The sequence below is a fragment of the Oncorhynchus mykiss genome, chromosome 20, assembly GCF_013265735.2.
Source record: "Oncorhynchus mykiss isolate Arlee chromosome 20, USDA_OmykA_1.1, whole genome shotgun sequence".
Lineage (NCBI taxonomy): Eukaryota > Metazoa > Chordata > Actinopteri > Salmoniformes > Salmonidae > Oncorhynchus > Oncorhynchus mykiss.
This window is the reverse complement of record NC_048584.1, coordinates 27,581,482-27,609,413: the sequence shown is the minus strand read 5'-3', so window position 1 is coordinate 27,609,413 and position 27,932 is coordinate 27,581,482. Positions and strand designations below refer to the sequence as shown.

Below are 27,932 nucleotides of genomic sequence, written 5' to 3'. Positions count from 1 at the left end.
ACATGTTATTTTGTCTTTGAAACATTTAATTGAAATACTGTAGAATCCCATTAATTCCTATGGAAGACCGCGCCTACCGGGGCGAGCCAATATGGCCGACCGGTGGCTTCAAAGCCACACAATAGACAATACATAGCATCAGCAATCCAGGGTTTATGTGCATAATTCATGTAGACGGACGGAGGTAGAGAAGAAGAGAGGATGAGAGAGAGCTGTCCGCACCATGTGAGATCTGACATTTGGATGAAATGATGCGGCGAGTAAATTGCGAATGATAGCTTGATAGAGCCAGTAGGGCTATAGTTTCAACATGGTAACAACGTAGTATATTGGGCTACATATGAATTTGACCATCGTGATACGAATCTATTGCAGTTGAGGAGGATGGGCTCGCAACTGGTACAGACTCTGCGTCAGGGGGTTTGGGCATCATTGACAGGAGGTTGGTACCATGACCCGGACCAGAACACATTCAATAACTCCTGTCACCTCTATTTGTGGATGTTCCTTCTTATGTTGCCACTATCACTACATTTGGTGAGTATAAATTCAATCGAAGGCCCAGATCTTGTGTTGGCTTATAAGGTTTAGTGCGCCGCATCACTAAGCGCCCTTTTCATTGACAAACACGGTTCTCTTGGAGCAACATTCCGTTATAATCTTTTATTTACAGTGATATGTTTTATCCTCAGCACTGAAACATTTCCGCCTATTTATTAATTGTATTGGCAGAAAATGGAATGGTCGCATTTTTCTCTGCATGCCGTTGGCTAGTATGTAGCACAGTGATGGAACGCATGGCTGCCACAGTGATGAAAAAGCAGAAAAGTCCAGGCATTGTAAAGCTGACTGTAGGTAGCCTACACAGCGTTCACAAAGACAAACGGCAGCACACCTCACCTTCTCTCCCTTTTGGATGTGATAGTATAGCATACAGCACGCACTCACCTGCATTTGATCAATTTATTTTAGTGGCAAGTAGTCCTACGTCATTAATGATGCTGTTTGTGTTTGGTTTAATTTGGTCAAGATAGCCTATAAAAAATACATTCCGGCACCAAATGTTGTGGTTGTGGTCTCTTTAATGTGTCACTTTATTTCTATCGTAATGGAATTGAATGTATTTTAATTTCAAGAATTCTATGCTATTTCTTGTACAGAATAGGCCTACTATGTTTCAGAATATGACCTATTGTCTGGTTAAATAAAGGGAGTTTCATTTAATATTAATTTAAGAAAAAACCCATAACGCTTGTTTCAGAGTTTATCTATAAATAACTTGATAAAAAAAGGTCAAACGACATACAGTATGAGCTACTCTGAAGACCAAAAGCCTTCTGATTATTTGTGCAGATGCTAAAGTGATGAAGGACTGTCATTCTTATGTAATGGTGTAATATTGTCCCACCACTAACCCATTTCAAGGAGATTAGTTTTGTCCTCTATTTCAAGTTCTTATTTTATTCCCTATACCACAGAATGTGATATTGTGTCACTTCATAAGGGCCTGAATTTCCATACGCTTGATTTCTCAGAAAATAGATATCGATATATGTTTTTATACAAATAATATAGAAATAGCTCTTGTCAATTAATTGTTTTTGGTTGATATATTACTTGACAATAAAATAGGCTGTAATTTTAAATGAGAATTTGTTCTTAATTGACTTGCCTAGTTAAATAAAGGTTAAATAAAATACAAATTGAATACAATGTTATTGTGTGATTCTGAATTTTTTGGGCTTGGTCCTCAGGGTTTGATGACAAGGAGCTAAACACAAAACGTATGACATCCCTTAGGCTGACAGTTCCTCTGAATTATAGATCAGAGCAAGTCACAAGCCCACAGTTTTACTGTTCATAATTTCATGTAGGCCTATAGCATACCTGTGTTTCAACATAATGAACACCATGGCTATTGCACATATTTGTTTCTATTGACAGGTTGGTTGATTCCTCTGATGACTCACTCATCTCAGTATGTAGCTGAGGGGCCACATGACTACATTATATGGTCGGAGCATTGACTTTTCATTCAGATCATCCTCAGACAATAGTTTTTCTTTCAGTGTCGCTCTTGGCTGTTTGAGCATAATATTGCAGCCCCAAATAGCTGCTTTGGCGTTGTGTTTCAGACTTAATTTGAGGCTAGTTATCATATTATTGAGGAAAGGTTGGGATGCACTATGTGATGAAGAAGATTGTCATTTTTTATTGGAATATTATTTTATTGTCAGGATATGTGTTTTGAGATATTGAGGGAGTTTGTGTGTTCTATCCTCAGGCTCTTCCGCCCACCACCATGGCACTTAGTATATACTGCACCTCAGTCACCATCTTCTTCATCACGATAAAGATGGTCAACTATCGCCTTCATGTGATGTTTGATAAAGGTGACGTTGTGCCCCCAAGCAGTCTCTCTGATGTCATCCAAGGTGCAGAGAATAAAAGCAACGCGTCAGATTCATGTCTTGCAGCTAAATTAAGGTGAGCCTGTTTATAAAAACAAAATGTATAATAAATATAATCCAAAGTACACAGTCCATTCAGGGTGGCAGGGTAGCCTAGTGGTTAGAGCATTGGACTAGTAACCGAAAGGTTGCAAGTTCAAATCCCAGAGCTGACAAGGTACAAATCTGTCGTTCTGCCCCTGAACAGGCAGTTAACCCACTGTTCCTAGGCCGTCATTGAAAATAAGAATTTGTTCTTAACTGACTTGCCTAGTAAAATTAAAGTATTCAGACCCCTTGACCTTTTACACATTTTGTTACATTACAGCTTTGTTCTAAATTTGATTAAATTATGTTTTTCCACATCAATCTACACACGATACGCCATAGTGACGAAGTGAAAACAGGTTTTTAGAATTTTTTGCAAATATATTAAAAATAAAAAACAGAAATACCATATTTACATAAGTATTCAGACTCCTTGCTATGTGACACGAAATTGAGCTCAGGTGCATCCTGTTTCCATTGATCATCCTTGAGATGTCTCTACAACTTGATTGGATTCCACCTGTGGTAAATTCAATTGATTGGACATGATTTGGAAAGGCACACACCTGTCTATATAAGGTCCCAAAGTTGACAATGAGTGTCGGAGCAAAAACCAAGCCATGAGGTTGAAGGAATTGTCTGTAGAGTTCCGAGACAGGATTGTGTCGAGGCACAAATCTGGGGAAGGGTACCAAACATTTCTGCAGCATTGAAGGTCCACAAGAACACAGTGGCCTCCGTCATTCTTAAATGGAAGAAGTTTGGAACCACCAAGACACTTCCTAGAGCTGGCCGTCCGGCCAAACTGCAATCGGGGAGAAGGTCCTTGGTCAGGGATGTGACCAAGAACCGGATGGTCACTGACTGAGATCCAGAGTTCCTCTGTGGAGATGAGTGAACCTTCCAGAAGGACAACCCTCTCTGCAGCACTCCCCCAATCAGGCCTTTATGGTAGAGTGGCCTTACGGAAGCCACGCCTCAGTAAAGGCACATGACAGCCCGCTTGGAGTTTGCCAAAAGGCACCTAATGGACTCTCAGACCATGAGAAACAAGATTCTCTGGTCTGATGAAATCAAGATTGAACTCTTTGGCCTGAATGCCAAGCGTCATGTCTGGAGGAAACCTGGCACCTTCCCAACGGTGAAGCATGGTGGTGGTACCATCATCATGCTGTGGGGAAGGTTTTCAGCGGCAGGGACTGAGAGACTAGTCAGCATCGGAGCAAAGATGAACGGAGCAAAGACCTATCCTTGATGAAAACTTGCTCCAGAGTGCTCAGGACCTCAGACTGAGGTGAAAGTTCACCTTCCAACAGGACAACAACCCTAAGCACACAGCCAAGACAACGCAGGAGTAGTTTCGGGACAAGTCTCTGAATGTCCTTGAGTGGCCCAGCAAGATCTTGGACTTGAACCTTATCGAACATCTCTGGAGAGACTTGAAATTAGCTGTGCAGCGATGCTCCCCATCCAACCTGACAGAGCTTGAGAGGATCTGTAGAGAAGAATGGGAGAAACTCCCCAAATTCTGGTGTGCCAAGCTTGTAGCGTCATACGCAAGATGACTCAAGTCTGTAATCGCTGCCAAAGGTGCTTCAACAAAGTACTGAGTAAAGGGTCTGAATACTTAAATGTGATATTTGAGTTGTTTTTTGAAATATACATTTACAAAAAAAAATAGTTTTTGCTTTGTAGATTGATGAGGGAAAAAAACAATTCAATACATTTTAGAATAAGGCTGTAACGCAACAAAATGTGGAAAAATTCAAGGGGTCTGAGTACTTTCCAAATGCACAATAGAATGTCTCTTATGGGTAGTGCTTTTGTCTTGAAAAACATGATGTCATCCTTTGATAAATGAACTACCACAGATGGCCACATACTCTACATCTTTCCAAATAGGAAAAGCAGCACGGTTCCTGACAGTGTTGCCATGACAATGTTGACGAGAAACAGGCCGAGTCCAGTCATCCAGGTTACAGTGAAACAGACAGAAACGGACCCTGGGTTGATTGGTGTGGTTAGTGTACCATTATAACTACCCTCGAGCTCCATTCTACTACTATATTATATTATGGAATAGACATTTTTGAGTTAAAGCTAAGATGTGAATGAGCACTGCCCCCCCCCCCCCCCCCCCCTATTCATCATCATCCATATTTCTTGCCCTTACAGGAGTGCCCAAAATCAGAAGACTTAAAGAATACTGAAGGTACTGTACTCTCCTATAATTTTAACACTGGTCTGATTCCCCCCTATAGTGGGAAATGGGTTTTCTATTTACAAATCTCACTGTGAGAATAACATGCTCTTCCTGGAATGCATTGTGTGGATGTAGTGATAAAATGATAATACTACTCATTATGCTAGCCCAGCACATTATTGCTTCAAATATGCTCAGATAAGCATGTTGTCAGCTTCCAATAAATATTCTCACATAATGTTGGATTTGCAAAGTGTTGCTGAGAAGATCTATATTCTTTATTGTTAGTTAAGAGCAGAAATTGTAAAGACTGAGATGTTTTTTCTTATTTTTTCATTTATGAGCCATTCTAAATTCCGGTCAATATGCTCTTTGTAACATTAATGTATCTGTTGCAGCCCAGAGTGACAGTATCCCCAAGGAGAAACAACCCAGAGTGAGCCTACAGCCTGAGCAAGAGCTCTCCCCAGAGGACCTGTCTAGCCCCAACCCTGACCAGGCTGCCCCTCTCCTGCTGGGGGAGCAGAAGCATGTGGCTGATAGGGAGATTGCTGATGAGGGACTGCCCTCTTCCAAGGGGAGTGATGAAGAAAGCACAGACGAGACAAAGCAGGAGAAACAGCTCCAACAGGACCCCAACAACAACTCTCTAGAGGTCATTCAGGAGCGTGATGACCCCCTCCCACCTCCTCCTCAGAATGACCAGCCAGAGGAGACATACTGCTCAGATGAGATTGCTGTTGTCTTTGTGGACAACTCTGGCCCATCAGCCCGCCTGGATGAGAACGACATGGTCAAGATCATCATCACCATGAGCTGTGATGCCCAGACGGCTGCGGAGCTGGAGGAGTCGGTCAAACAGAGCATCCTGGAGTCTGCCCAGGCACAGATGGGCATCGACCCCCATGGAGGGGCTGCTGGCGACTGCCTCATCAAAATCCCAGTTATCACCTTTGACTCACCTGAGGATGATGAACGGAGTGGTGCAGAGAGTGAAGGGGAACCCTTATCTGAGGCTGACTCTGCTGAGCTGCAGACCCCAAGCCCAGATGGCCAGATCACCAAAGAGTTGATGAGCGCTGACTCTGCCGCTCTGGACTGCCGGGACTTAGAGTACAACGAGGCAGACCTGGAACACCCCAGCCCCCAGTTGACCACAGCCGACAACAGCTCCTCTGGCATCGATGTCCACTCCCACCCTGACGAGAACGACCCTCCGGACCTCAATGTGGATGCAGATGGCTTCCTGCGAATCCCGTCTATGTTCAGGAAGTACGGCCCAGGGGGCAGGACACACGTGCGAGGCCTGAGCATGGACAGCGGGAAGGATGCAGTCCTCATTGCTGACAGATCACAGAATAAACAGACCACCATGACCTCATCCAAGTCAGACCTGGAGGCCAAGGAGGGCCAGATCCCCAACGAGTCCAACTTTGTGGAGTTTGTGTCGCTGCTGGAGTCCATCAACAGCACCAGGGGAGCCAATGGCATTGAAAACCCACCAGAGGAGGTGACACATGAGGAGGACAGAGCCATGGAGGAAGGTGAGTCCAGGCATATGTAGGTTGTCAGATAATAATTATATACATGTAGACAGGTAAGACTTTAGGAGATAAGTTATTGTCTCTGTTGTGCAAATAGCTGTGTTTTACTCATTCTTTATTGGTAAAATTGAAAACGAGTGTTGCTTTTGCAGAGGATGTCACTGCAAAAATTGAGGATAACACAGAGACAGAGAGCCAGCAGGAGCGGCCAAACCCTCCCAATACTCTGGCCACAACAGGCACCCTCCACACCATCCCCGAAACACGGATCCCCATTGTGTCTCCAGACAGGTAAACCTTTTCAAATGTCTCTTAGATATAAAAGGTCATCATCACAATTTACTTTATTTTGTTATTTGATCTGATCTTTATTGTAAATGAATGCATTTTTTTATATAATCGTTGTATAGTTTGTCCTCTACTCTCAGTCCCCAGACAGACCGGGATAAAGACCCAGACTACGACTCCCTGCCCTCCCAAACATCTCAGTCAGAGAGCTCGATGCTCCAGGTCATATGCAGACCAGAGGCCACCAACAAGGAGGACGCCTATACTTTTCATACAGTCCACAGTAAGTGCAAAATATTATTGTGTGGCATCAATTCACTGAAGTCTACAAACTGGTTACAAACCCTGGATAATGTCGTAGTGAACTGACCCTTCGATAATCTCCGCCCTAGAATTTTGGCCAACCAATCGCAGCACTTCAATGGATATCAACTGTCGATACATCGGAGAAGCATCTGTTTAAATCGCTTGAAAACTGAAATAAATGTTTAAATGGCTAAATAATTGAATAGTATCTTGCTACTGTGATTCTTGAAATGCAAAGCTTGTTGTAGTATTTTTTTAAATGTGAAATTATATTTTGTTTAGTTCAGCTGGTTAGCTAGCTCTAAGTCACATTGACCACCAAAAGTTGCTAACACTAGCTAGCCACTTAATATAACCTGTTTTTCTCAAAATGTATGTTAGCTAGCTAACTCCCGTCTGCTGTCAACATCAGGAAATGATTTGAGAGCACTAGTTTGCTCCAAAAGTGGTTATAGCTTTGACTGCTTGCTGACAGTGAATTCAGAGCCAGTCAGTGGCAAGCTACACTACAAACTTAATTTTACCAGGCTCCCGTGAAGCAATTGTAATGACAGTCCACCACAACATAACCAAGAGTTTCCTGATTAGCAAGGGGTAGTCTGTTTTTAATTTAATTGTCTATTAGAAACACAGTTTTAGAATATTGTGAGTGGATTTGTTTATTAGAAACACAGTTTGAGATCATTGTGAGCGGATTTCGGGCAGTGGTTCAATGGGAAATTGGGCTTCCCGGGAAAATGTTGGCAGAGGTTGCAACAGTAACCAAGGGTGAATTGTCTGTGCTATTATTGCCCAACTATTGTATAACATACTGTATGTATAACACTTACGTCATATCAGGTAGGTGTTTTAAATGTGAGGTTCTGTCTGCTCTCTATTCCAGGAGACAGACCTCGTAAACTGTATGCTGAGAGAGCCCTAAACCTACCCCTCGGAGCTGAACTTATCACAGGCAACATGTGGTACTATAACCTCAATTATTTCATATGTAATATTTGTATGAAGTTTTTGTTGTGTTCTATTTACATTTGACAATGTTTAATTTTAGTTGTTTTTAAAACGTCATGGGCTTTTACATGTGAACCTTGTCGTGTACCCAGTGATCTCCTGTCAACTTCCTCCAACTCGGAGTGCCAGGACGGGCTGGCGGGTGGACATACAGACTGCCCCTTCCAGCGCCGCATCATCCCTTCACACAGGCTTCGACCTCGGAGAACTCACCCTGAAATCTTCCAGGTGACTACACCCCCCCCCACCCCCCCACCTCAACCCCTTTCCCCCATCCCTTTTCCCCCACCACCCATTCCTCCCCTCCTTCCCTCACCCAAAATCTTCCAAGTCACTACACCCCGCCCCTCCACTCTTTCATCTCCTCTCTCCTCTCCCTTCCACTCCACCCATAAACCCCTATCCATCCCAGATAGTGGACGCAGGCAACCAAGGCCAAGCGGTGCTCCGACTCAGCACTGCAAATCAGAGTGCTGGCCATTACTCAAACTATAGTGACTCTGTGAGCAGAACAGAAACTGCCTGCCTGGCTCGGACATCACATAGCACATCGTTCCTCTCAGCGCTAAATTCACAATGTATGGTTCATAACACACACACACCACACACAAACACACACAGGAAATACACTGGGTGAAATGTACTGATGATTATTACTTAACTGATCTAAACATTATCTGTGTCATGACAGCGTGTAGTCAGTTGTTATGAGTTGAAACTAACAGTCATGACGGTTTAAGACATCTATTATGTCAGTGTTATGTAACCCTTATGACTAAGGGTTCAATTAAAGTGATATTGAGATTTATTTTACACTACAACCTGAATTCCACCTCTGACAGGAGGAGGACTCGATTGATGAATCATCAGAGACCTCCACACAGGAAAAGCCTTCTCGTAAGCTGTACTACAAGCTCAAGCTTTTTCCTGGGAAGTGGGTAAACATCTTGTATGACCGGCTCGCCTTGTTGGCGCTATTGGACAGGTAAGAGAAAAAGCTCCCATTCTATCTTTCCTTTTCCATTTCTCAGCGATTGATCAACTAGTTAACAGAGACTCGACTTTGACCTTTGCTCTCTCTCCTCAGGAACCAGGATGTGGTGGAGAACATAGCAGTTGTGTTCCTGGCCTTCCTGGTGGCCTTCCTGGGATTCATCCTGCTCAACCATGGCTGCTTCAAAGACATCTGGGTTTTCCAGTTCTGCGTGGTCATAGCTAGCTGCCAGTACTCATTGTTAAAGGTAAGGAAGGTATCTATTTTGTAACAAAGGATAAGGCTTAATCAACCGTACAACTGTTGCTGATCTGTGTTGACATAATTCAGATCAGTGATAGGATACCAGATCTGTGATAATACTGTGCCATTTTCAATGCTCCACCACATACTCCACTGTAACAATGGAATTAAGCTTTAGCTAAGTACTTTTTATCGGACACATTGCTGATGGAAACGCATTTCTCTGTCAGTCATTGACTGTATATCAGTTAATCACGTTAATAACACTTTGAACAAATTGTTTGTATTACAGAGTGTCCAACCTGATGCAGCCTCGCCGACACATGTGAGTCTGTATAGAACATATTCTAAAGGCATACTGTGAAGATACAAGTAACTGCCAAAATAATGGAAACACTTGATTAAATGAGGGATACGAAGTATATTGAAAGCAGTTGCTTCCACACAGGTGTGGTTCCTGAGTGAATTAAGCCATTAACATCCCTTCATGCTTAGGGCCATGTAGAAAAATGCTGGGCAGGCCATTATTTTAGCTACTGTGGCTATGCCCCCATAGGATGACAACGCCCCCATCCACAGGACACGAGTGGCCACTGAATGGTTTGATGAGCATGAAAACGATGTAAGCCATATGCCATGGCTGGCTCAGTCACCAGATCTCAACCCAATTGAACACTTATGGGAGATTCTGGAGCGGTGCCTGAGACTGTTTTTTTTTCACCACCATCAACAAAACATAAAATTATGGAATTTCTCGCTGAAGAATGGTGTCGCATCCATCCAACAGAGTTCGAGACACCTGTAGATTCATTGAAGCTGTTCTGTTGGCCAAACGCTCTATTGAGACACTTTATGTTGGTGTTTCCTTTATTTAGGCAATTACCTTTACATTTTCACTGGTTGTTTAGTATTTACATTTTTTCCAAACTAGATTGTTCAAGGCTTTCTCTGCTTCATTTCACTCCCCTCTTGATGTTTTCCAGGGACACAATCAGATTGTTGCCTACAGCCGGGCTGCTTATTTCTGTATTTTCTGTGGCCTTATTTGGATTCTGGAACAGATGTTAAGAAGGAAGGACCTGCCTGTGTCCACTGTATATGGCATCACCATAGTATTAGCAGATGCTCTCAAATTCCTGAGAGACATTTTAGTGGGTAAGTCACGTACCATAAATCATTTCTTGTACCTTTTTTCAGTCAATTCCATTAAACAATTTTAGATTATGTTTTATTTTGACATTCTAAAAAACGTATAGTTCTAAAGTCCTGTCTGTTCTATATTCGACAGGCATCACTTACTGCTTTCCTATCACATTTCTCGTTGGCCTGTTCCCACAAATCAACACCTTTATGATTTACCTGCTCGAACAAATAGACATTCATTTCTTTGGTGGAACAGGTGAGTAGCACTCTCTTTTCTGTTTCGCTTGACCTTCATAATTATGAACTGAATGCATACTGTACCACCATAAACTTAACCCTTAACCTGATTCCTGTGTTTCCACTTCCTTTGTCAGCTGCAACTGGACTCCACTCAGCAGTGTACAGCATATTCCGTAGTCTGACAGCATTGTCTTTGCTGTACGGTTTCTGTTTTGGAGCTCTGAAGGTAGGAATGAATTCATTATTGAGTAAAGATGTGTGTATGATTACATGAAGGATATGTTTTGCACTGCGATGGAACAGTTTGTTGCTGCAGAGGCAGTTTAGTCGAGCATGAAATGGTACAATAATCAATATTTCTGTTCTGTTCTAAAGGAGCCCTGGGATGAACAGCATACCCCAGCCTTGTTCTCTGGGTTCTGTGGCTTGCTGGTGGTTCTCTCCTATCATCTGAGTGGGCAGAGCAGTGATCCGACTGTGCTGATGTAAGCCGCCTGCTTTTCTGCTCCTATTGTTATGCCTGCTAACATGCTGACTGTATGAGAGTTGTTAGTGCTAAGGCTAAGATATTCTCCTATTTGTTTTGTGCACATACAGGTCTCTGATCAAGTCCAAACTGATGCCCACTCTTGTGGACAGTGAGGAAGAGGGTGAAGACTCAGAAGACATCAAGGATCCTCTTCCAGAGAAGCTCATGAATTCAGTGGTAAGTCAGAGACTTGCATTGTTTTCTCCACCTCCACTCAACTGCTGTCCTCTGTTTTTGTTTCAGGACAAAAGTTTGACTTTAACACATTATTATATTCCGCAATTGTGATATTGTATGATTTGCTTTTGCATTTGCAGAAGGAGATTCTTCTTTCGGATCTTGTGGTCTGCTCCATTGCCTACATTTTAACTTTTGCTATTACTTCAAGCACTGTCTTCCTGTCCCTAAAGGTGGGTAACCTACATCCAAACACTATCCATAAACGATGTGTCATAAATGTTGTTTGTGTCATAAAGCAATGTTGTCTCATCAGTAAATAATTACTGTGGTGTAAATGTTATCTGATCGGTTCAGTATTCAGTCAACCCCCTTTTCTCTCCATCTCGCTCTCTCTCCTTTCTCTCCATCTCTCTCCCTTTATATCCCTTTCTCTCCATCTCTCTCCATCTCTCTCCCTTTATATCCCTTTTTATCCATCTCTCCCTCTCTATCCCCTTTTCTCTCTCCCTCCCGCTATATCCCTTTCTCTCTATATATATATTTCTCTCTCTCTTCCTCTCTCTCTCTCTCTCTCTCTCTCTCCTTTTCTCTTCTTTTCTCTCCACAGCCCTTTGTGACCATAGTACTGTATGCGCTGGCAGGGACAGTGGGCTTTGTCACCCACTATCTCGTACCCCAGTTACGGAAGCACCACCCTTGGCTCTGGATCTCTCACCCAGTGCTAAAGAGCAATGAGTACTCCCAGTTTGAGCCCAGAGGTCAGTCCTGCCTTTATTGATAAACAAAAAAAAAAAATCTGACACAATGCAGTTTTTCCTACTATAGACCTTTTGCATCTGACTCTCTGGTACAAATTTGATGAAAGACTACATTTAATAGCCTATAGTTCTATACACGTGTGGGTTCAGTTAGTTGGGGAAGACCTATCTCCTGTGCTTTCATCTATACGGATTTGTCAAGTACTGCAAAAGTAAGAAACAGCTCTTGTGTGTGGTGATTAAAGTTGATTTCATTTTCCAGATGATGCTCAGTTGATGTGGTTTGAGCGTCTGTACGTGGGCCTGCTGTGTTTTGAGAAATACGTGGTTTACCCAGCCATCATTCTGAGTGCGCTCACCAATGATGGATTCTCACTCAGTCACCGTAAGAAGCTAGGCATCCAGTAAGTACCTTTCTCCTAAAGATTTTAATAAAAAACACATACTCCCTCCTTTCCCTGAACCAAGACCCAGACCTGGGTCAAATGCCAAAGTATTTGAAAGTATTTGATGTGCGCTTGGTGTAATTTAGGGTTTGTACTTTTGGAACTATTCCAGTGGTTCCATTGTACCAAGCTAACTAAATCAAGCACATGCCAAGTACTGGACTTATGTATTGCAGGTTGACGTTTATTGTCATGAGTCTTGCTTGCCCTGGAAGCAGAACTGATCGGTTTCCACTAGATAGGCCAACTGCAAAGTCAAAATTGTCGATATCATAAAAATTAATGAAAACAAAAATGTGCTTTTTGGTCATAATTTAAGGTTAGGGTTATACATTAGGGTTAGCAGTGTGATTCAGGTTAGGGTTAAGTTTAAAATCAGATTTTATGACTTTGGTCACTAGCTAGCACAACCACAATCTGCAGAGCTGCCTTCAGTACATGAGTCATCTCAATAAATGCCAACCTGTGTATGTATTTGACCCAGGTCTTCTAAGAACCATTTTCAGTCTGTATAACATTCAGTTTGGAATGTCAAGTTAATCTCTTTGTAGGTAGACATTATGAAATACTTTAAACTTGCCTCTGTCTAGCTTACGTAATTACCTTAAGATGTCAACATAAATCTTAATGTACAGGTAACTGCCAAAATAACGGAAACACTTGAGTAAATGAGCATTACAAAGTATATTAAAATGAGGTGCTTCCACACAGGTGTTGTTAATTAAGCAATGAGTTAATTAAGCAATTAATATCCCATGATGTATAAAATGCTAGGCGGGCCATTATTTTAGGAATCAAAAGGAAAAGGCGCAACACTCGCTCACCATTACATTTTTATGTTTTATTTAAGCAAGGTTAAAAGATGAACGTTTTAGCCTTCATCTGAATAATCATCAGGATTATTCTGATGAAGGCCGAAACATGAATCTTTTAACCTTGCTTAAATAAAACAAATCACGTTTAATGGTGAGCGAGTGTTGCGCCTTTTCCTTTTCTATGATAAAAAAAAATATTGGTTGCACCTCGACTGACGTCGGTTGGTTGAGCGTCCTCCACTTCTTTCCACAGGTATTATTTTGGCTACTGTGGTTATGCCACCATAGGAAGATAATGCCTGCATCCACAGGGCACGAGTGGTCACTGAATGGTTTGATGAGCATGAAAATGATTGAAACCATATGCTGTGGCTGTCTAAATCACCAGATTTTAACCCAATTGAACACTTATAGGAGATTCTGGAGCTGCGCCTGAGACAGCATTTTCCAGCACCATCAACAAAAAAGCTGGTTATGGTATTTCTCATGGAAGAATGGTGGCGTATCCCTGCAATATAGTTCCAGACACTTGTAGAATCTATGCCGAAGTGCATTGAAGTTGTTCTGGTGGCCCAACACTCTATTCAGAAACTTTATGATGTTTCCTTTATTTTGGCAGTTACATGTAGCAGCTGGGGAAACCTTATCCAGAAACACAGTTCTTCATAGGTTTATAAAGTCTCCACCACTCCCTTCTGTGCTTCTTGGAGGTGGAACAAAACCCTTAGCACCTTAATCAACCACATAAATATCACTTTCAACCCAGTCTGAATTATGTACATGTACTAACTAGTAGACAGTCAGTCACTTTGATGTCATCATCTGAACCTGGTCATCATGACAACAGTCACTTTGCATGTCAATTCCCTTGCTAGGGAAGAAAGTGTGATGTATACACAATATTCGCTAGTATTGGTGCATTTGTCTCCCCTGCTCCCCTCCCACTCAATGTCACCCCTCTGCTTTGCTCCGCTGTGTCACGCCTGTACACCTGAGTCGCTCAGGTCTCTGTGTCTCGCTCCAGCTGTGATGTCTTGTTGATGACAGTTGCTGGGATGAAGCTCCTCCGCGCCTCCTTTTGCAATCCCAGCTTCCAGTTCGTCACTCTCATCTTCACTATCGTCTTCTTCGAGTTCGACTGCAGCAGGGCCTCAGAGACCTTTCTGCTGGACTTCTTTATCATGTCCATTGTCTTCCACAAGGTCAGTCTGCGACGTGACCGGAGACTGGTACACACACTCCCAATGACAGACGTCTCACTACAATAAGATAGGAAAGGAATACAACTCACTATGAGTGCGGTCCCCAACCTCCCTACAGTTGATTAACAAACATACAGTTTTATTCTGGGTCTATATGAAGCAGCAAACACCTGCCAGCTGCTCTGTATGTAGAGTGGCCTTCCTACTTTTGATTATATTGGATTTATTTTTAGGATCTGGTCTAAAAATAACTGGCTTTGCTGTCTGTCAGTGACTCACAGCAGGTCTTTGTTCCTCGACAGCTCAGTGATCTGCTTCACAAGCTCCACTTCATCATGGTCTATATCGCACCGTGGCAGATTGCATGGGGCAGCGCCTTCCACGCATTCGCTCAGCCCTTCGCTGTGCCTCGTATCCTTTGGTTTTCACGTGTAGGAACTACACAAGCTTCCGCATATGTTTTGACGTTGCTCTGACTGAAACTGTAATGTAACTGTGAATTTGACAGAAGATATGTGAGTATGGTAAACCTGTTGTCTCCAATTGAATTGATACCTGGTGGATTTTCCGTTGTTGTGGTGGTTCTCCTTCATGATGCAGCTCAGATTCAGCCATGTTGCTGCTGCAAACGTTTGTGACGACTCTGTTCTACACTCCTCTCAGCCCCTTCCTGGGCAGTGCCATCTTCGTCACCTCCTACCCACGGCCCGTCAAGTTCTGGGAGAGGAACTACAAGTAATGGCTTTTCACCGCATGAGATAAAGCACCATGAAATATGCATGCACACCTTAAAGCACCACAGTGTGTCGGCCGCACCCCAGGGCATTCAGCCTTAGAGATGGGACATGGGAAAGTCCATTATGAATAAAGAAGGTGACAAGGGACGTCCGACTCAATTTGAGTCTATGACCAAACCATTGAGTTAGGTCGCTGTCAATAATTTTTCATCTGGTGAAAGTTCATTGTTAGTCACTCACCTCTGTTTCATCTGTTTTTATTAATGTGCTCAGAAAATATGCAAGTGGTGAATTATATGGCCTCCTAGAGCCCCTGTTGACATCCATATAGGGACATTTCTTTCTCAGAGATGATGTCATGCACTCAGCTGACTGAGCCAAGTTTTAATGCTATCCTGGATCCTTGGGATCCTTTTACCCTAACCACTACACTTACCCTAACCTTAACCTTAACCCTTACCTTAACCATTTAAAATTTAAACTTCAAGGGGGTAGGGACGTCCCAAGGATTCTGGATAGCAAGGACCCTGAGCTAAGTGTTCTAGTCTAGGGGTATACAAGCAGAGTATAGAGACCACTAAAGATGATGGATAAAAGCAGTCTTACTCAGGACGTTTACCACTGAAAAGAATGGTCACAGTTCTGGTCTGCTTAAGGGATGTCTCTCCCATTGTGATAGCAACTAGGTCTGGTCTGCTTAGTTCATTGACTGTATATGAACCAGAAAAAAGGATCGAGTGAGATGTCTCGCTTTCTTTTCCGTCTCTAACATTACTCCAGTCACTGAGTTATTGATGAGGATATATGTAATTAATTTAACACAGAAAATGTCCTAAAAATAAACCAGAATTAGACCATGTTTAGCTTATTTCAATGAATGTACTGTCTCCCTAATCTATGGTTTTGTACCATTTTGCAGCACCAAACGCATTGACAACTCTAATAGCAGACTGGTATCTCAGGTTGATAAAGAGACAGGTAACCTATTGAGTTTATTGAATAAATATCAACATGTTTTTTCCCCTAATTAATGTTAAAATAATCATCTGAATTAGAACTTCTCAACTCTACAAGGATCTTCTCATGGTTAATACGTTGGTTTGTTGGTCATGTCAATCAGTGTATTTTACATAAGCCTTTATTCCCCCAGGATGCGACGACAACAACCTGAACTCCATCTTCTATGAGTATCTGACGCGCTCTCTGCAGCACTCTCTGTGTGGTGACCTGATGCTGGGCCGCTGGGGAAACTACAGCTCTGGAGACTGCTTCATCCTGGCCTCTGACTACCTCAACGCCTTTGTTCACCTCATCGAGATCGGCAATGGCCTGGTCACCTTCCAGCTCCGAGGCCTGGAGTTCAGAGGTCAGATACTGACTAATATACAGCAACACAGTGAGGAGCACTATACCACACCCAGAACCATATACATCTATATACACATAGATACTCTGTTTCTCTGATCACACTACTGATATGGGAAATATCTTCACTGTGTTGAATGTTACATGTTTGATATGTTTCATTTCATTCTGAAGTTATTCCAATTTTATCTGAAATTGTTTTCTAATAATCCTAAACCTTACATCTCGACCACAGATTTAAAATCACCATTAACATGATGGTCTGTGCTCCTTCTCCTCCTCCCCAGGTACATACTGCCAGCAGAGGGAGGTAGAGGCCATCACTGAGGGGGTGGAGGAGGATGATGCCTGTTGCTGCTGTGAGCCGGGCCACCTGCCCCACGTTTTGTCCTGCAATGCGGCCTTTAACCTGCGATGGCTGGCCTGGGAGGTCACCACCACCAAGTACCTGCTGGAGGGCTACAGCATCAGCGAGAACAATGCTGCCATCATGCTGCAGGTGTACGACCTGCGCAAACTGCTCATCACCTACTATCTGAAGGTTGTAGACCTTTTTACTTCTTATGGAAATGTAACAGACAATAACGTTTTTTGAAGTTGAATTGAACCTATGATCTAAGCAGTATTTTAAACTGGGTGGTTTGAGCCCTGAATGTTGATTGGCTGAAAGCCGTAGTATGTCACAACGTATACCACGGGTATGACACAAATGACTTGTTTACAGTTCTAATTAGGTTGGTAACCAGATTATAATAGCAATAAGGCACCTCAGGGGTTTGTGGTATATCGCCAATATACCACGGCTAATGGCCTGTGTTGCGTCGTGGATATGAACAGCCCTTAGTTGTGGGTTATTGACTATATGCCACTCCCCCTCAGGCCTTATTGCTCAATTATATATATTTTTTTTTTTTACTTTCAGCATCTTTGTAATTCATTACCGGTTTTATTTCATAAGCAGTTAAATACATTTCATCCCATAGTAAGTCTGAGCTTATGCAGGCAAAAGGGAGTAGACCATAAAATCATCAATCTTCTGTTATTATTCCCTCTTGTTTCACCTCTAGAGCATAATCTACTACCTGATCCACTCCCTGAAGCTACAGACGTGGATCAAGGATTCCTCTATCACGGAGGCTCTGGTGTCCTACACCAAGTGGCACCACATAGAGAGAGACCCGGCCGTGTTCAGCGTTAAGATAGACGAGGACTACGTCCACTGCCTCCAGGGCGTCACCAGGGCCAGCTTCTGCAACGTCTATCTGGAGTGGATCCAGTACTGTGCCAACAAAATGGAGGAGGTAAGTAGAGATGTGATATTGCAATGAACAGTACAATCATGCACGTAGTCAGGAAAAACTCCAGGCCCTAGTCTAGATCATTTTTCCTGATCAGGTCATGTGGTCAAGAAAAACTTCAGGGCCTTATTATGACATGCAGTATGACCCCATGTTGTACAGTTTGGTTTCCTTGCTGCTGGTCATTTCAGTGGATGTGAACAATGAGAACCTTTGACCTTTGTGCTTTGCCAGCCTGTGGACTGTGACGAGGACTCCCCTCTGGTCACTCTGTGCTATGCCTTGTCTGTGCTGGGCAGGAGATCCTTGGGGACTGCATCTCACAACATGTCCAACAGGTAAACCTTCCATAGCTGTCAAACATTCATTCCTTTCATGTTAAATATGGGATTTATTACCCTCCAGGCATGGACGGTAAAAACACATCAATCTACACTAAGCTGTAGTTCCATTGAGTTTCAGCCTCTACTCATGGACGGTAAAAACACATCAATCTACACTAAGCTGTAGTTCCATTGAGATTCCAAAAGGGGGCAGCTATGGCTCTCGTGTGGTCAGGTGCCACAAAGAGGGACCTCGGTAAATTACAATTGACAAAAGTCAGAAGTTTACATACAGTGCCTTGCGAAAGTATTCGACTTCAAACATAAAGATATAAAACTATTTTTTTGTGAAGAATCAACAAGTGGGACACAATCATGAAGTGGAACGACATTTATTGGATATTTCAAACTTTTTTAACAAATCAAAAACTGAAAAATTGGGCGTGCAAAATTATTCAGCCCCTTTACTTTCAGTGCAGCAAACTCTCTTCAGAAGTTCAGTGAGGATCTCTGAATGATCCAATGTTGACCTAAATGACTAATGATGATAAATACAACCCACCTGTGTGTAATCAAGTCTCCGTATAAATGCACCTGCACTGTGATAGTCTCAGAGGTCCGTTAAAAGCGCAGAGAGCATAATGAAGAACAAGGAACACACCAGGCAGGTCCGAGATACTGTTGTGAAGTTACCAGTTTAAAGCCGGATTTGGATACAAAAAGATTTCCCAAGCTTTAAACATCCCAAGGAGCACTGTGCAAGCGATAATATTGAAATGGAAGGAGTATCAGACCACTGCAAATCTACCAAGACCTGGCCGTCCCTCTAAACTTTCAGCTCATACAAGGAGAATACTGATCAGAGATGCAACCAAGAGGCCCATGATCACTCTGGATGAACTGCAGAAATCTACAGCTGAGGTGGGAGACTCTGTCCATAGGACAACAATCAGTCGTATATTGCACAAATCTGGCCTTTATGGAAATTGATGGGTCAAATTGATGGGAAGATGGATGGAGCCAAATACAGGACCATTCTGGAAGAAAACCTGATAGAGTCTGCAAAAGACCTGCGACTGGGACGGAGATTTGTCTTCCAACAAGACAATGATCCAAAACATAAAGCAAAATCTACAATGGAATGGTTCAAAAATAAACATATCCAGGTGTTAGAATGGCCAAGTCAAAGTCCAGACCTGAATCCAATCGAGAATCTGTGGAAAGAACTGAAAACTGCTGTTCACAAATGCTCTCCATCCAACCTCACTGAGCTCGAGCTGTTTTGCAAGGAGGAATGGGAAAAAATTTCAGTCTCTCGATGTGCAAAACTGATAGAGCCATACCCCAAGCGACTTACAGCTGTAATCGCAGCAAAAGATGGCGCTACAAAGTATTAACTTAAGGGGGCTGAATAAATGTGGCAAAAGGTCGCAAAGTTCAAGGGGGGCGAATACTTTCGCAAGGCACTGTACACCTTTGCCAAATACATATAAACTCAGTTTTTCACAATTCTTGACATTTCATCCTTGTAAAAATTCCCTGTCTTAGGTCAGTTAGGATCACCGCTTTATTTTAAGAATGTGAAATGTCAGAATAATAGAAGAGAATGATTTATTTCAGCTTTTATTTTTTTCATCAAATTCCCAGTGGGTCAGAAGTTTACATACACTCAATTAGTATTTGGTAGCATTGCCTTTAAATTATTTAACTTGGGTCAAACGTTTTGGGTAGCCTTCCACAATAAGTTGGGTGAATTTTGGCCCATTCCTCCTGACAGAGCTGATGTAACCGAGTCAGGTTTGTAGGCCTTCTTGCTCGCCCACGCTTTTTCAGTTCTGCCCACAAATTTTCTATAGGACTGAGGTCAGAGCTTTGTAATGGCCACTCCAATACCTTGATATAGATACTTTTGTACCTGTTTTCTCCAGCGTCTTCACAAGGTTCTTAGCTGTTGTTCTGGGATTGATTTGCACTTTTCGCACCAAAGTACGTTCATCTCTAGGAGACAGAACGCGTCTCCTTCCTGAGCGGTATGACGGCTGAGTTGTTCCATGGTGCTTGCGTACTATTGTTTGTACAGATGAACGTGGTACCTTCAGGCATTTGGAAATTGCTCCCAAGGATGAATCAGACTTGTGGAGGCCTACAATTATTTTTCTGAGGTCTTGGATGATTTCTTTTGATTTTCCCATGATGTCAAGCAATGAGGCACTGAGTTTGAAGGTAGGCCTTGAAATACATACACAGGTACACCTCCAATTGACTCAAATGATGTCCATTAGCCTATCAGAAGCTTCTAAAGCCATGACATCATTTTCTGGAATTTTCCAAGCTGTTTAAAGGCAGTCAACTTAGCGTACGTAAACTTCTGACTCACTGGAATTGTGATACAGTGAATTATAAGTGAAATAATAAATTGGAAAAATGACAATTGTTGGAAAAATGACTTGTGTCATGCACAAAGTAGATGTCCTAACCGACTTGCCAAACCTATAGTTTGTTACCAAGAAAATTGTAGAGTTGTTGAAAAACGAGTTTTAATGACTCCAACCTAAGTGTATGTAAACTTCCAACTTCAACTGTACAAATACACTGTAGTATCACAGTGGTACGCAAGTCTCTTTAAACTCTAACCCTCTGTTTGTTGTAATGTGTTTGCTGTAATGTGATTAAAAAAGACAATGCTCCCTTTCTCTGTCTCTCTAACTCAGTTTGGAGTCCTTCTTGTATGGGTTCAACACTCTGTTCAAAGGAGACTTCCGTATCGCCACTAAAGATGAGTGGGTGTTCACGGATATGGATCTGCTGCAGAAAGTGGTGGCCCCAGGTGTGAGGATGAGTCTCAAGCTCCATCAGGTATTCACAATAGCCTATCTTGAAGACAATAACATTTGCTCTCTTGTTCCCTTATTGAAGTAGAATGTGTAGGTGACTGTACATTTAACCTTAAACTCTTCCTGTGCATTCTGTACATGTATCTATTAACCATGGTATCTTGCTGTACAGTGCCTTGAGAAAGTATTCACACCCCTTTACTTTTTCTAAATGTTGAGTTAAACTGAATTTAAAATGGATTAAATGGCCTACACATAATACCCCATAATGTCAACATGGAATTATGTTTTTACAAATGTCTACAAATTAATTAAAAATGAAAAGGGTAAATGTCTCGAGTCAATAAGTATTCAACTCCTTTGTTATGGCAAGCCTAAATATGTTCAGGAGTAAAAATGTGCTTAGCAAGGCACATAATAAGTTGCATGGACTGTGTGCACTAATAGTGTTAAACAGGATTTTTTTTTAATGACTACCTCATCTCTGGACCCCACACATACAATGGTCTGTAAGGTCCCTCAGTTGAGCAGTGAATTTCAAACACAGATTCAACCACAAAGACCAAAGAGATTTTCCAATACCTCGCAAAGAAGGGTACCTATTTGTAGATTATTAAAAAATATATATTTATATATCCCTTTGAGCATGGTGAAGTTATTAATTACACTTTGGATGGTGAATCAATACACCCAGTCACTACAAAGATACAGGCGTCCTCTCTAACTCAGTTGCCAGAGAGGAAGGAAACCGCTCAGGGATTTCATGATGAGTGAATTGAAAATTGTTAGAGTTTAATGGCTGCGATAGGAGAACACTGAGGATTGATCAACAACATTGTAGTTACTCCACAATACTAACCCAAATGTAAAGAAGGAAGCCTGTACAGAATAAAAATATTCCAAAACATGCATCCTGTTTGTCCTAAATACAAACTGTTATGTTTTTGGCAAATCTAGTACAACATACAGTATTACTGAGTACCTTTTTTTTCAAGCATAGTGTGGCTGCATCATGTTATGGGTATTCTGGTAATCGTTAAAGACTGGGGAGTTTTTCAGGATAAAAAAGACGGAATGGCGCTAAGCACCAAATCTACACTGGAGTTTCTTACCAAGAAGACAGTAAATGTTAGTTTTTACTTAAATCTACTTGAAAATCTAAGACCTGAACATGGTTGTCTAGCAATGATCAACAACCAATATGACAAAGATTGAAGAATTTAGAAAATAATAATGGGCAAATGTTGCCCAATCCATGTGTGGAAAGCTCTTAGAGACTTACTCGCAGCTGTAATCCCTGCCAAAGGTAATTCTAACGTCTATTAAAATATATATATATATATATATATTTAACCAGGCAAGTCAGTAAAGAACAAATTCTTATTTACAATGACGGCCTACCCCGGACGACGCTGGGCCAATTGTGTGCCACCCTATCACAGCCAGATGTGATGCAGCCTGGATTCGAAACCAGGTACTGCATTGATGCCTCTTGCATTGAGATGCAGTGTCTTAGACCACTCTATTGACTCAGGGGGTTGAATACTTATATATCTAATTCATTTTTCAGATATATATTTTTTTATACAAATGTTTGAATTTTCTTCCACTTTAACATTATAGAATATTTTGTGTATATTCTTGACAAAAACATTAAATCCATTTATATCCCACTTTGTAACACAACAAAATGTGGAAAAAGTCTAGGGTTGTGAATACTTTCTGAAGGCACTTTACAGTAGAGCTGCAAAGATTGATTTATTTAGGCCAGGATGCAATCAAAAGCGCATTGTCGATAAGTGCACTGACTGCACTTTGCTTTTAAAGGTTATTTACCCTTGAGCTGACATCTGCAGCGTTTACTGTGAATGTGATTCCCGCAAATGTCAAGAGAAATTGCCTTTAAAAGGAGCAATTCACGGGTAAAAGCAGCGGATGTCGGCTCCAGTGCAAATTGCGCTATAAAAGTTTTCGACAATGCTCTGTTAATTGAATCCTGTCCTTTAAGTGGTTCAGTAAATCCCTGAAATAAAGCTTTTACTTATGGCGGTTCTACTTACTGCTCTGTTCCTTGGTTGTTCTCAGGACCACTTCACATGTCTGGAGGAGACCGAGGAGCCAGCCATCTTGTACGAGGCCATTAGTAACTACAAGACCAGTCTGGTGATCTGCCATGAAAGCGACCCAGCCTGGAGGAAGGCGGTTCTGTCCAGCCGGGACACTCTTCTCACACTGAGACACATGGTGGATGACGGCACGGACGAGTACAAGATCATCATGCTCTACAAACGCCACCTCAGCTTCAAGGTCATTAAGGTGGGTGTGGGATGAATGGTGTAGGGTGTAGATGCCCCTAGACACTGATCTTGGGTTAGTTTTGCATTTTCCCCACCAATGGTTAAAAAACTTCACCCCAGATTGGAATGAACAGTTGTGCTGAACTCATGATGAATTCCAAGCCCCTATTCTGTAGCCACTTCTGTAGATCAGTGAGGAGTGTATAAAGTAAGCAATATGGCAGTTTTTCTACCAATCAATAGGCAAGATGAAGCTATTACAATATTGCTTACATCTATCCAGTCCTTTCAGATCTATAGAAATGCCTATGGTATTATAGTTCAAACTGGAATGATTCAGCATTGCTGTCTATTCAAGCTGTGTGAAGCTGTCTGGAACATGAGATGAAGTTACACTGATGTGCCTTCAAAAAGTATTCACACCCCTTGACTTTTTCCACATTTTATGGTGTTACAAAGTGGGATTCAAATGTATTTAATTGTAATTTCTTGTCAACAATCTACCCAAAATACTTTAATGTCAAAGTTTTAGAAAAATTATAAAATATGTATTACATTATTTTTTTTATTTTTTAAAGAAGAAAAAAATACTAGTATATCTTGATTAGATAAGTATTCAACCCCCTCAGTCAATACATGTTAGAATCACCTTTGACAGCAAATACACTTGTGAGCCTTTCTGGGTATGGCTCTAATAGCTTTCCACACCTGGTTGATTGGTTGATAATCATTGCTAGACAACCATTTTCAGGTCTTGACATAGGCTTTCAAGCAGATTTAAGTCAAAACTGTAACTCGGCCACTCAGGAACATTCACTCTTCTTGGTAAGCAACTCCAGTGTAGATTTGGCCTTGTGTTTTTGGTTATTGTCCTGCTGAAAGGTGAATTAATCTCCCAGTGTCTGGTGGAAAGCTTTTTTATCCTAAAAAACTCCTCAGTCCTTAATGATTTCAAGCATACACATAACATGATGCAGCTACCACTATCCTTGAAAATATGGAAAGTGGTACTCAGTAATGTGTTGTATTGGATTTGGCAAAAACATAACACTTTGTATTCAAGACAAAAGGAAATTGCTTTGCCAAATTTTTTGCAGTATTACTTTAGTGCCTTGTTGCAAACAGGATGCATGTTTTGGAATTTGTGTATTTTGTACAGGCTTCCTTCTTTTCACTCTGTCAATTTGGTTAGTATTGTGGATTAACTACAATGTTGTTGATCCATCTTCAGTGTTCTCCTATCACAGCCATTCAACTCTAACTGTTTTAAAGTCACCATTGGCCTCATGGTGAAATCCCTGTCTGTACCTTTGAGTCCTGTCTGTACCTTTGGGTGTATTGATACACCATCCAAAGTGTAATTAATAACTTCACCATGCTCAAAGGGATATTAAATGTCTACTTTTTCTATTATTACCCATCTACCAGTAAGTGCCCTTAAAAACCTCCCTGGTCTTTGTGGTGGAATCTGTATTTGAAATTTACTGCTCGACTGAGGGACCTTACAGATAATTGTATAAGTGGGGTACAGAGATCATGTTAAACTATTATTGAACACAGAGTGAGTCCATGCAACTTATTATGTAACTTGTTAGGCAAATGCTTACTCCTGAACATATTCAGGCTTGCCATAACAAAGGGGTTGAATACTTATTAACCTAAGACATTTCAGCTTTTCATTTTTAATTCATTTGTAAAAACATAATTCAACTTTGACATTATGGGGTATTGTGTGCCAGTGACAAAAACCTAAATTTAATCCATTTTAAATTCAGTCTGAAACACAAAATATAGAAAAGGTCAAGTGCTGTGAATATTTTCATAAGGCACTGTATATTAATAGAGTTTATAGCGTGGGCAGTGTGGGGTAGACGAGTTGTTGGTTTGGTTAATGAAGTAAAGAAACGTTATCCAAATGGATCTGCCATATCCAATTGATTAAAATTGTGATTTAATCAGAGTAAAGAAATGGGGAATTGGACATGGTGTGTGATGTGTTTTCAGGTGTCAATAGTACTACCCTGATCCCTCTCTCTGCCATCGCCAGTAGATTGAAGTCATGATTTAATCATAGTATCGTAGTTGATTAAAATTGTGATTTAAATCAAAGAAGTATGGATTTGGAGTGTCATGTGTATTCAGATATCAGTAATACTACCCTATTCATCCTCTCCTCTCTTCTAGATCAATAAGGAGTGTGTAAGGGGTCTGTGGGCCGGCCAGCAGCAGGAGCTGGTGTTCTTGCGCAACCGCAACCCAGAGCGAGGCAGCATCCAGAACTCCAAGCAGGCCCTGCGAAACATGATCAACTCGTCGTGCGACCAGCCACTGGGCTACCCCATGTACGTGTCCCCCCTCACCACCTCCTACATGGGCACCCACAAGCAGCTGAGGAGCATCTGGGGCGGCCCTCTCAGCCTGGACAGCATCAGGACCTGGCTCTTCTCCAAGTGGCTGCGGTGAGTGCTGGCTGCCAAGGGGAAACAGAAGGGTATCGTTTATCAGCCAGTCTGCTAGAGCTCTGCTCCCCTATGGATGGAATCCAATCAGGGACTTTTCTGCTGTGATAGCACCACTCTTTCCAAACCCTATAGGGCTAAAGTTCTGCGACATGTTTGGCTGCATCCAGAGAGATTGAAATAACTGACCATTAGCATCTTCTGTTAGGCTAATGGAACTTTTATGTTTAGAGTGTTTATTGGGTGGAGGCACAGCTGCACTGTGTAAGCTTTTTATAGGTCCATGCTTTCGATTGACATTATCAATCCAGATTCATTGCCCTTGAGTTAAACAACATTTTAATAGAGCTGTCGGACGGCATATAAAGGTAACATAGGGCTACTGTGTGTGTGTGTGTTGTGTTGCAGGGTGCGGAAGGATAACCTGACCAGTTGTAACAGTGGTGGGAACATGGAGGATGTGGACTGTGCAGGGGGCTCCTCTTCTCTGAGCCACAACCCAAACTCCATCACCTCCCAGAGCCTGAGTCTTTACCAGGCCAGGCCCAACAGGACCTCTCACGCCAATAGGCAGCACGCTGCAGGTTTGGCTCACCAGATTTTCTCTACTGGAGAACGTATGCTACGTATGCTCAACAAATGCAATATATGATACGTTTAAAGGGATGGTTCACCCAAGTTACTAATTTACATATTGGTTTCCTTACCATGAAAGCATTACACATCTAAGTAGAGTACATTGATGTGTCTTGCACAGCTATGTTCAGGGTTCTGCCATGTTAAGTTCCGACAGCCATGTTCAGGGTTCTGCCATGTTAGGTTCTGACAGCCATGTTCAGGGTTCTGCCATGTTAGGTTCTGACACTGACTGTGTCTTCTTGTCTTTATGTGCATCCATCCAGCCAGGAGAGAGTACCGGAGCCGCTCAGTGCAGCCCCAGAGTCAGCGGCCTCCAGTCACCAGCCAGTCAGGGCCCATCCTGGACAGCCAGCAGGTGTCAGCTTCTGCCAACGGCCTGGTGCAGCGCCTCTCCAATAGCCAGCTGTCCTTCAACACCTCCATCGCCTCCATCTTCTCCCAGGTGCCGCGGCTCTCCACGGCCGGGGGCCAACTGAGCTCCCAGCTCCAGGCTGCAGCCCACCATCGTTCAAGCCAGGTGTCCTCCTCCAGCTCTACCCTCAGCCTGCTGTTCGGCAAGAGGAGCTTCTCCAGTGGTCTGGTCATTTCCGGCTTGTCGGCGGCCGAGGGGGGCAACACCACGGACACGCAGTCGTCCAGCAGCGTCAACATCGCCATGGGTGGGCCCTCCTGCCGGTCCACTAGCCGAGCCACACAGGTAGAAGCTACAGCCCGATAACATATTTAGTAGCATTTATTAAGCTTAATTCAAGAGACTATATTAACGTTTAACTATGTTGTGGTTACCTATGTTAGCATTTAATGTCAACAGTTGGAGGACACTTATCAGATGTGTCAGAACCTTTAAATAAGTCAAATTCAAATGAAACTAAATGAGCTTTTTAGTTGGTACAATGCATCAGATTTCAGATTGTATTGAAATAATTCTGAATGAATTAAGAATTTTCTATCTTTTCTATGTTGCTCCCAGTGGACATCAGAGCCCTACGAGAGTATAGATGCATCCTACTCCAACACTCCCAATGGTGCGAAAGACAACAAGCCTTCAAGTGACAAAGGCTGCACACAGGTCGCAGATAAGAGCCAGGAGGACACAACAACTTCTGAAACCCACGAACTTCCAGAGCTAAAGACTATCTGAGACCACCAACACCTACCTCACTCCGCAGCATGTTCAGCCCCAGTGTTCTGAATGTAAACAACAATGCCTGTTGCTCGAGTGACAAAATAAACTTTTTTGTAAGAAAGACAACTCCTGCACCGTTCATGATCCTACACCGGGAGGGTTGTCTAAAGGGTTGTGAATTATGTGGTGTGTCAATAGTGTACTAAACTCATAAACACTTAACAAATTAAACACATTCAAAGGTTCAGTCGTGTTCAGGGTGTCGCTGGATCACTGGATTCATGTCATACTGTGGAGTAAATGTGAACAATAATCACAGATCACTTTAAGGATATATCTGGTGCATGAGATATGGGCACTTTCCATGGACTGATGTTCATTTTTCACAATGTGCTCAGTTTACCAATAAAAAACCTAACAAAAAGGTGCTTGAAACAAAGTTTTGAGCGTTCATAAA

The 27,932-nt window shown here is 42.2% G+C and overlaps 1 protein-coding gene across 2 annotated transcripts; it reads left to right on the top strand.

Annotated features, from left to right (window-relative positions):
* Positions 1-157: 157 nt before the first annotated feature.
* pcnx2 (pecanex 2) lies at positions 158-27,932 on the top strand. 2 transcript variants are annotated; one of them, XM_036956106.1, is made up of 34 exons: positions 158-537; positions 2,285-2,487; positions 4,401-4,518; positions 4,674-4,710; positions 5,100-6,245; positions 6,398-6,536; positions 6,674-6,816; positions 7,723-7,801; positions 7,940-8,075; positions 8,690-8,832; positions 8,935-9,088; positions 9,377-9,409; positions 10,068-10,239; positions 10,373-10,483; positions 10,602-10,693; positions 10,843-10,952; positions 11,065-11,173; positions 11,314-11,406; positions 11,784-11,934; positions 12,197-12,338; positions 14,220-14,397; positions 14,700-14,808; positions 15,003-15,132; positions 16,054-16,112; positions 16,285-16,500; positions 16,787-17,040; positions 17,567-17,800; positions 18,032-18,135; positions 20,832-20,976; positions 23,040-23,270; positions 25,436-25,710; positions 26,119-26,294; positions 26,613-27,046; positions 27,320-27,932. In XM_036956106.1, the coding sequence occupies exons 1-34, from the start codon at positions 385-387 to the stop codon at positions 27,488-27,490; spliced, it is 6,180 nt and encodes a 2,059-aa protein (XP_036812001.1). In that variant the 5' UTR covers positions 158-384; the 3' UTR covers positions 27,491-27,932. The 2 variants fall into 2 exon arrangements, with proteins under 2 accessions (XP_036812001.1, XP_036812000.1); XM_036956105.1 differs by having other exon boundaries at positions 6,656-6,816.